The sequence below is a fragment of the Labrus mixtus genome, chromosome 17, assembly GCF_963584025.1.
Source record: "Labrus mixtus chromosome 17, fLabMix1.1, whole genome shotgun sequence".
In the NCBI taxonomy this organism is placed as follows: Eukaryota; Metazoa; Chordata; class Actinopteri; order Labriformes; family Labridae; genus Labrus; species Labrus mixtus.
The window spans coordinates 2,146,084-2,155,615 of record NC_083628.1 but is presented as its reverse complement, the minus strand read 5'-3'; the positions used below and the strand labels follow the sequence as shown (position 1 = coordinate 2,155,615).

General features: G+C 41.4%; 1 protein-coding gene across 1 annotated transcript; it reads right to left on the bottom strand.

Moving 5' to 3' along the window:
• Nucleotides 1–2,541: 2,541 nt before the first annotated feature.
• c9 (complement component 9) lies at nucleotides 2,542–9,532 on the bottom strand. Its single transcript, XM_061061666.1, has 11 exons — nucleotides 9,397–9,532; nucleotides 9,184–9,274; nucleotides 8,255–8,405; nucleotides 7,606–7,747; nucleotides 6,333–6,471; nucleotides 6,014–6,235; nucleotides 5,637–5,877; nucleotides 5,415–5,546; nucleotides 3,952–4,127; nucleotides 2,896–3,127; nucleotides 2,542–2,812 (listed from the first exon to the last, which is right to left on the bottom strand). Exons 1-11 carry the CDS (start codon nucleotides 9,468–9,470, stop codon nucleotides 2,655–2,657), a joined length of 1,758 nt encoding a protein of 585 aa, XP_060917649.1. The 5' UTR covers nucleotides 9,471–9,532; the 3' UTR covers nucleotides 2,542–2,654.

Here is a 9,532-nt window from a genome sequence, read left to right as displayed (position 1 = left end):
CCAGCCTCAAGTGGACACTCGAGGAACTGCAGTTTGTTTTGCACTTTTTTCATTAGTAGTAATCATTTCTTTCGATCTCAAGAAAAAACTAAAACATTTTGACCGAAAAGGTGTAGGCTGAAGCTTTAGCTTATTACACCTACCCTTGTTACAAATCTTATTATTTAAGACACTACTAGTAAAACAAAACATATCAGAACAAAATTTGTTCCAAGAATTTCTTTCAAAACAAAACAAATGAAACAAACAAAAAACAAAACAGAAGTCAGACCCACAAAAAAGAATCAAACCGACCTTTTATATTTGTTAAACACCATTTTCTTAAACAAAAATTTAAATCTGGAAAGTGAACTACACTTCTGCATTAACTTAATTTGTCTACATTGTATTTGGTGTAATGGTTCCCCCTTAATTTATATAATCACTGGTATTAAAGGTCGCCTACTAATGGAGAATAATGTCTGATAAAAAGTTGAAAATGGCGCTGGTGTTGTCAGCTTTTGGTCTTTTAGTGGAAAAAGAAAAGAGGCGGAAGAGACAAATAAGGAGAAACCGCACTAATGGGTGAAAGCATGAATACTACAGCTGCATGTGTCTAGAGCTGGAGATGAATGAAACCTCCCAACAGCCAATCAGAGCGATCCCTCTCACCGACCATAGCGACGGAGCTGGACGCATCGCAAAAACTAGGGCAACGACGACTCACCAACTGTCCAACTAGGACTGACAGCCGATGATCTCCTTGGTCTTGTCTCTTACGACAGCGCAGTTGCACTCAGAAACCATCAGCAGGCGCCAAATCACACCAAACCAAATTTGACTTACTGTTGCTTTAAGTAGATGCTTACATCTCTCTTTCCACCGGCTCCTCCCTCACATCCCACTATGGTCAAAAAAAAAAATCAATGACAGAAAAAAATGCAAAACTTCAAAACGGAATTCCATGAATCGCTGGATAACGTCCAAGTGGCTCACTTTCAAAAACACAGCATGGTTTCTGCATCGGTATGTAGATTTAGAAAATGCAGAACATCCTTAACCACTCCATTAAAAAAAAATATGTGAGTCCCTCAGCTTGTTACATGAAATATAAGACAGGGTCGGCAGCGGCTACTCGTGCAAGCAGCAGAACGTTTGTTATAAACCACAGAAGAATAAATGATGATTATTTGCATTTGGATAACTCCCTCATATTTTAACCGGGACTCATGCACAATTCTTTCTGAGCAGATAAAAGTACAATATGAGATGTGAGAGTTTCATCTATTATTTGCGTTGGCATTACAGCCCGTCTCCAGTATGAAGACAAACACCGTGTAACGGTTCTTCTTCTTTTGTTTTCAGTCTCGTCTGCAAAAACATGAGATCCAAATTTACTGAAGAGCCTTTCACAAAAAAAAAAAAAAACGCTGCAACCGTCCAACACCTTCAACCCTCCTGTGTGTGTGTGTGTGTGTGTGTGTGTGTGTGTGTGTGTGTGTGTGTGTGTGTGTCTCTCCGTCCTGCTCGGGCTCATCTGGTTCTCGTTAGCTCAGCGCGGCCAGCTGGAATGTGTTTGTGCTTTTAAAAATGAGTTATTTGCCCATTAATACATACTTCAGCCTGACACTATTTTAAGAGTGGAAAAACACAGGGTTGTTTTTGGTCGGAGAGCCAAAGTTCTTTTGGATCTAAATATAAGTCTGATTAATGATTAAGCTGAACATGCTCTTCTGTGTGTCCGGGGTGCAGTAGGCTGCAACAGAGCGCGGACGTCTGAGGAAGAAATGATGGAAGAAACTTCATTATTTTTATCAAAGGGCAGCAACAAAGACAGAATAGAGAGAACTTACAAGTTGTGCTTTCAACAGACGCAAAACCCAATAATTTGGGGTCGCGGGGCTGCATGAGTAAACACAAACCTCTGACTTTTTTAAACCAGACTTTACCTGGAATTTTTACAGCCAGCCCCCCTGGTGAAATATTCTGCCTTAAAGGCTTTATATGTGATTTTTTGATCCAGCAGATGTCGCCCTTGAGCACCAGCATGAAACCAAAACAACTCGCGCTGCATTGTTGTGTTAGCATGCTAATGCTAGAGATCTTTATTATGCTCGTATCTTCACACTGCATGTAAATTTACCTGAAATGAGCGTGATCTAGAAACACAGTTAAGCAGTGAGTACAGTATGTTATTCTTCTTTTCTCTAGTCCCTCAATTAAACAACTTTTATACACGAGGGGAGGAGTCAGCCGGCCGTCCCAACGATGTTATTTTCAGAGGAGATACTTGATTTATATTACATGTACAGTAAGTGTGAAAAACGGCTAAGAGCTCAAACTTCAAGAAGCAGCGGCGTTATTTACTTATAAAAGAAAGTGTGCAGAATACAGGGGGAGGACTTTGACTTCAAATCTTTATTCAAATTATTATAAATAATATAAAGATCAAGACTTTTACGATGGGGTAATTAAAATTACTTCCAGTCAAAATATGTGTACATATTTACATTTCACAATCACAAAAATAAAAATGAAGAAAAACTATCTTCACTTAAAAAATAGAAATGTATGACCTGCATTACTCATTACCAACCTGCAGGGGGCGCTGTAAAAACACAGTAGGTTTCAGGTTGTGTGTGTAAATGGAAATAGTTGTGTGGTTTATTTTCTGTTTAGCAGTATTCATCACTTCTGGTGTCTCCTCTGCACGCAGCTCCAGGCACCCCGTCTGAGTTACAGGTGCGTGTCCGCGTGCGTACCCCTCCACTACAGTTGGACCAGTAGGACCAGCATGACCAGTTACCTTCCTGATTGACTGCGGGTCTTGGAGCTGCAAAGCCAAAAATGAAGAAAAAAAATTACTTATAAAATCGACATATTTCAGTAAAGATTTGTCTCAGTTTTTCGTCTCACCTGGTGGGTTAGCTTTATCGCCCTTGAAGTTCTGGCAGCCCAAACCCTCAAACAGGTGAGGACACAGGCACATACACTTTCCGTCCAGCAGAGTCAGAGAACCGCCGTTATGACAAGGCTTACACTTGCACACGTTGTACTCGGCCACGTAGTCTGCCGTGGCCCGCCTCAGGTTGGCTATCCTGGAGTTAGCGCCTGGAATATCAGGAACTAAATTATAGATGGGCTCAGGCTGTGGAAAGAAACACACAAGGAAATATTTAGGTATTGGCTTTGATTCCAAAACTTTTTTTTTTTGGGGGGGTGTGTGGATGGATTTCTCTAAAACCATTAAATGTCAACCTATCTTATGACAATAAGGAAAAAGCAAAGGGATAAGAGCTTATTGAATCCTGGTTCAAAGTCCTGAAATCTTCACCCTGAATTGTTTCTAACAGACCCCGAGTAAATTTTCCGCTTGAAGTCGGGGTGATCTGATGTGAGAACTCAGCAAGAAATATAAGGAAAAGTCACCGCAACTGTGTGGGAGGAGCAGGTGATGTTTGTATCCTGCGACCAGCAAACGGCCACATAGAGTATGAGCGATCCGTCGCAGATCAATTAAATTGCTTCATTTTGCTTTCTGTCCGCCATCATGTTCTTCTTCAGTCTTTTGTTGGTATTGTCATTGTCAAACTACACAGATAGATAGATGATAGACATCATATTCTCAACGAGCAATTTAAGGAGATTTCAGGGTCTGCCTGAAGTTTCTAGAAAATGTCACATGTGAAAACAGCTTTAGTTATCAGTGCTAAATATTCTGCCCAACCAGTGAGTTCATCTTGGGCCACTTCTCTGGAAAAGTGTAAATATTGACCCACTGGTGACGCCAGATGAAAAGTCCTGGAATCAACAAGAGATCCATTCTCTTGATATCAGGATTGTTTGTATTAAAAATGATAGAAATCCATCCAACAGTTGAGATTATTGCAGCCTGGATCGAGGTGTCAGTCTGCACCAGTCCACAGTCTGGACTTTTCCATGAGGCTAAAATCGCTAAGCTATCAGTCCTACCTCACTGTTGATCAGTGCGGGGGCCTCAGCGATGGTCCGGGCCCAATTTTGATACGTAGCGATGTCCATGACGCCTTCCTTGTTCAATTTCGCCCTCATAGCAACGGCACTTTCCAGAGTTCCTCCTTTAACTGATGTCATCACTTTATCCACCACTGCTTTGCCGAAAACTTCACCTGAGTGGCAAAAAAGAGAACAACTCAAAGAGACAGCTGGAACATTAACTTAAAGCTCGGTCACAGTATGTGTACATAATGCCAGAAGAAGAAAAAAAGAGGGGGCTTGTTTAAGAGTTAAGATTCAGGATTTTTTCTTTTTAGCGTAAAAATGTGTCTTCTTCGACAGTACTGCGGCTGAGAGAGCATCGCAGGTAGTTTACATGCTGGCTGGAAAGTGCAAACCTAAAAATGTATTTTTAAGAAACACTTTTCTAAAGCTTGAGACAATTTTTCATTTTGGAAAACATTTTAACATTTTATTCAACAAAATGACAAGATGTGAAACACTTTTACGAGTGCCGAGACAAATTTACAAATCAGTAGAATCTTGCCAGAATGGGAATGTATACCAATATCAGAAGCGACCTGGAAGCGACCGAGTAAGCTGTCGATTAGTTTATTTTTGGAGTAAAGACCGTGCAAAATGTGTTATACGGAGTATATGTTGACTGGATGATGTTTTGAACCCATAAGCACTGAAGTAATCAAAAATCAAAGCTCCAGAAGCTTTAATAGCTCAATAAAAAGGAATTGTAGTGTTCTCGTTAACAAGTAGAAATCAGTATCATTAACAAGTGATGGGAGTGAACAACTCTTTAAACTAGCAGTGTAATAAATCTCATGTGTTTCTTGAGAGGGGTTGGAATTTCATCTCTTTTCTTTGAGGAAACAAGTACATTGACTGTAGGTTTCCAAATTTCCAGATATATTCTAAACCCAAATTAGACAGTTAGCGCACAGTCTTTCCGTCAAAAGAAATGAATTGACCATTCACTCAATCACTTCGGCCATTTGGTACATTCCCTTTGCGGCAAGATTCTGTTGTTTTTAAATTTATTTGGGGTCGGGTGTGTTCTGCCCGTTGTAAATTTGTCTCAAGCTTTGCAAAATGGTTTCACACGTTCAAATTTTTGGTTAGCCTTTTCCGGCCACTCCTGACCAGCATTTGGTGTCACAACACTATATTGCAATGTAACATCTCAGAGTGGGACACAAATCATACACTGTGTGAAGGTACAATGACGGTGCAGCTCTTTTTGCCGCGGTTCCAGAACATAAAATGGGGTACAGAGATTAAAAAATTTACCATTTTGTCCTGCCTCTTCTAGAGTCATAAATATTGGAAGGAATACAAATCTCACTTCATAGGTCACCTATCCCCCCCCCCCCCGTCTGTATTCTTCCCAGAGCTTCAGTAGAATGATAATTTATCTTAGAATTAGGAAGCTAAATAGAAAAGCATACCTTCTACTTTTGATTTTACGTCATCACAGCCGTCCCGTGACAGCTTTCCTTGCCCATCAGATAACTCCGTGCCTGCGAAGTCCACCGTGATGCCTAATTTGACGCATTCTTGAATCTTTCGCTCTGTCAGATCTGCAAGAATCGTAAAGCTTGGAGGATGAGTTTTCCAACATTTTAAAAAAAAATCTTATTCAATAAATGACCCAAAAACAAAACGCATACTTTTTGCCTTGATGCTGTCCTGGTTGAGAACGTAGATGAACTCGTACTCGCCGCCGGACTTCCCGTTTTTGGTGTAGTGGGTCCCATAGTCCTCCAGAAAAGCAAAATAAATACCCTTTTCGTACTGCAAAGGCAAAGACCTGACATGCTGCACGAACTCCTCGGCCACTTGGAGCTGATGCGAGCGCATTCTGTAGGTGCTTAGCTGTACGTTTCCTTTTACCCGCAAAAAACTATTGTTCTACATTTACAAGGGAGAAGAAGCAAAAAATAGCGTCACAAATTTGTCTTTTTTTTTGTTTGGTTAATCTTGCAATGTGTGCTTTGAAGGACTCATAAGTCACATGGTGAATTCTTCAGCTCTGACTGAAGTGTACCTTGATGTTGGAGTACTCGGAGACCGTCTTAATCATTGTCTTCTTCTCGTATTGACCACCTAAATTCACACCCAGAGAAACATTAGACAGAGACGGCTCGCTCGGGTTGAATTTGAAGGAAAGTCCCGCATCGACTTTAATAGTCATCTCTCTCAGCAATTCCCTCAGGAGGCTGTGTGTGTCTTCGTAGATTTCTCTAGAGATGGTTTCCTCCACCCGAGTCTGGAAAGGCAGTGGAAGGTAATCGAATTTGTTTCACAAATGCACACACAGTGAATGCATCATTAGGATGAAATAGGTTGAGGTAATTCTGGCTGACCTCATAGTTTAGCACACCGACGTTCCAGGGAAGCCTGTCGTCTCGCCCGGTGTTTGGATTCCTCACTCGATCACACCTCCCGTTGAAGTAATCATTGTTGAAGGGGTTCATTCGAGGATCTGCACCCAAGATGTTGATTCTGGTGAACAGAGAGGGACCACTTTTAAAGGGCACATATTCTCCTCCTCTTCAACCAGTTTCAATAAGTCTCAGAGTTCTCCAAAACATGTGTGTGAAGTTTCTTGTTCTAAATCCACTCTGATCCTGTATTTGATCATGTCTATAAACCCCTCTATTTCAGCCCTGTTCAGAACAGGCCGTTTCTGTGTCTGTACCTTTAAATATGTAAATGAGCGGTGTCTGACCACGCCCCCCTCTCTGGAAGGGCTTTGGGTGGCTCAGGCTTTCTCACTTAATGCCCGATTCCGATCGGGCAAGGGTTCAGATCTTTATTCTTTACAGCTACAGCTGTATGGCTAGCTCAATTCTCCATGGCGAGTTTCAGCTTCTCCGCTCCTGCTCTCTCACCACAGAAACACTTTTGTACCTGCAGCTATAGTACTGCTTAACAAAGCTAGCACAACATGATACACTTTAACCATGCCAGGATATTTTGAACTTTTGAGTGGGTGTCTGTGTAAGGACTTTGCCTAGCCTGATTCAATTGAGGATGTTTGTTTTAGTGTATTCAGTCTGCTCTTTTTAACCTTGAATTTGCATTATGTGTACTTTGTATCTTTGGAACTCTGAATCTCTTGTCTGCACCAATACCAGGTACCAATAAAGAAACCTTGAACCTTGAATATGAAGGTTTAAAGAGAAGTGTGCTAGAGCAGTTCGATTAGACGATTTACCATCCACTTGTTACTCTTGTGAAATATGAAGTTAGAGCGTGGAGATGGATAGCTTAGCTTAGCATAAGGCTTGAAATCAAGGGGAAAACATAATTATTCTTTGACATTGATAACTCAGTATCAGTGGTGCTTGTAGGTGGATTATTTAAACCCTACAACAGAGGGAGCTTGGCTGTTTCCCCATTATTTTTCCTGTCAATACGTAGTCCCGCCCCTCTGTGCTGTGATTGGCTGTAAAAGCAGAACAGTCAGATCTGCAAACCCTTTGATCGCTGTCCAATGGGAGATTATAAATCAAACAAAGCAAGTCCCGCTGTAAGTGCTTTCCAAAGTCAGTTAATGCCTCTTTTTTTTACTTTCATATTACAGAACGTCTGCTGTTTGATTTCCAAATAAATTATACAGATATTCACGCTTACCCATATCCTGCTGTTCTGCCTTGCTCATTGCTCTCCAGATCTCCTGATTGACATGGTTTACGGATAGGATCGCAATCTTCATCTGATCCATCCTCGCAGTCGTAGTCCCCGTTGCACATCAATCTTTTCTTGACGCAAGTACCTGTGTAAAGATTGGTGTTAGGTGTGGTGGAATTTCTGTAGTTATTAAGATTATAATGTACAGATGTCATTAGGGTTATTCACTGTTCTCTAATGTCAGTCAGACCTCACAGAGTTCAGCTGTTATTAGAACACCAAGTACAGCTTAGAGAGTGTCAGCTGTTCTTCCTGATATCTGCAAGGATGTTTGGTCGACTTATTGTCTGATCCAGTGTTATAGACGTCACAGTTTAGTCTAGGTGGGTCAATGTGACCCTGATAATGATAATGTCTTTAGGATATATGTGATGCCTTTCGAGAAGTTCTGGAGATGTGATTGAGCAAGACACGAGTACAGAAGTGTGATGTTGAATCATGTCTCCTCATGAGTATTCTTCTTATGTATAAACTTTCATCAACGTAAGCCATCTGAGTCAACTGAGTCTTATTGTATGGAGTTAATAATTTCCTCGACATTAGGTGTTGATAGGTTTTCAATGATAACATAATGTAAAAGAAGTTGAAGTACCTGACTCGCATTGGAACTCTGAATCAGAGCATGCAGGTGGAGGTGGTTGATCACATACAGATTTCGTTTCACAGAACTCCCTTTCCCCCAGGGATCCCTGACAGGATTGACCATCAAACTGGCCGAACACTTCAGCACTTCGAGAACGCCTCTGAAAATAATCACAAATTACACCACACATTTAAAGGAGCGATATGTAACTCTGACCCCTAGTGTTTAAAATGGGTACTGCAGTCCAAATTCAAAACATTGTAGAGAGCTGTCCCCCCCCTGCCCGCTCCTCCCTCAAGGGTCAACGCTCGTGCAGGTTGCCATGTCGCGGACACTGTAGCTTCAGTGTTTAGCCAGCTCTGTATCGGTCTGTAAACCTTTCTACAATTCACTTAGCAGACGCTTTTATCCAAAGCGACGTACATCAGAGAGTAAGAACAACACAAGCAAGGAACAATGTCAGTAAGAGCAAACGATCAGCTTTGAGTCTGATTGGACACACAGGTGCTGACAGGAAGTGACCAGAGGCAAAGCACAACATTGAGGGCAGTTCTTGAGAGCTCTAATCAGTATAGAAACCATCTTATAAGTCGTCGTTATCAAACAAAAACCATCGTCATTACCATCATCATCATCAATAATATGGAGACCATCATCATTAAGTTAGTAGGTATTCATGAAAGAGCTGGGTCTTTAGCTTTTTCTTAAAGGTGCAGAGGGACTCTGCAGATCGAATGGAGTTTGGAAGTTCATTCCACCACCGGGGGGCGACAGAGGAGAAGAGTCTAGTCTTTCTGCGTTTGTAATAATTTGCTCTACCATAGTAACGGCCTATCTGAGGAACCATTGTAATATCTGTGCTGGTTATGGGGTATGTGTGGCATAGTAATATGGTATACCATGGTAAACTTTTTCATGGGCCATTGTAATGGACTCACTCTGCTTTTGGTGCAAGGATCACAAGGACTCCAGTCTGACCAGCGGCTCCAGGCACAGTCCACTGCTGGTGGATCAGCAAGTTCTGCTCCACTGAAAGTTAGAAAATAAGAATTAATGTGAATGCATTCTTGTCCAAAATCAAAATGTGACGTTATGGAAAAAAAATAGCATCCTTGTTGTTCTGCAAAATGAAATAGAAAAAAACAACTTACATTCCTTCTCCAATGAGCACCACAGTGAGACACAGGCCACAGAAGCCCAGCTGAAGAGCGACCTCAATCCTCATCCTGGACCTTTTGACGAGACAGATAGTGTTTGTATGCTGTCCCTGCCTTTTAAGCGACCTCT

Bases quoted from the DNA above. Each gene is read 5' to 3' on its own strand.
- c9 (XM_061061666.1), bottom strand. From the start codon at position 9,470: ATGAGGATTGAGGTCGCTCTTCAGCTGGGCTTCTGTGGCCTGTGTCTC. The intron at 9,275-9,396 runs GTAAGTTGTTTT...TCTAACTTTCAG, and splicing joins GTGCTCATTGGAGAAGGAAT to TGGAGCAGAACTTGCTGATC. The intron at 7,748-8,254 runs GTACTTCAACTT...ATCTTTACACAG, and splicing joins AGAGTTCCAATGCGAGTCAG to GTACTTGCGTCAAGAAAAGA.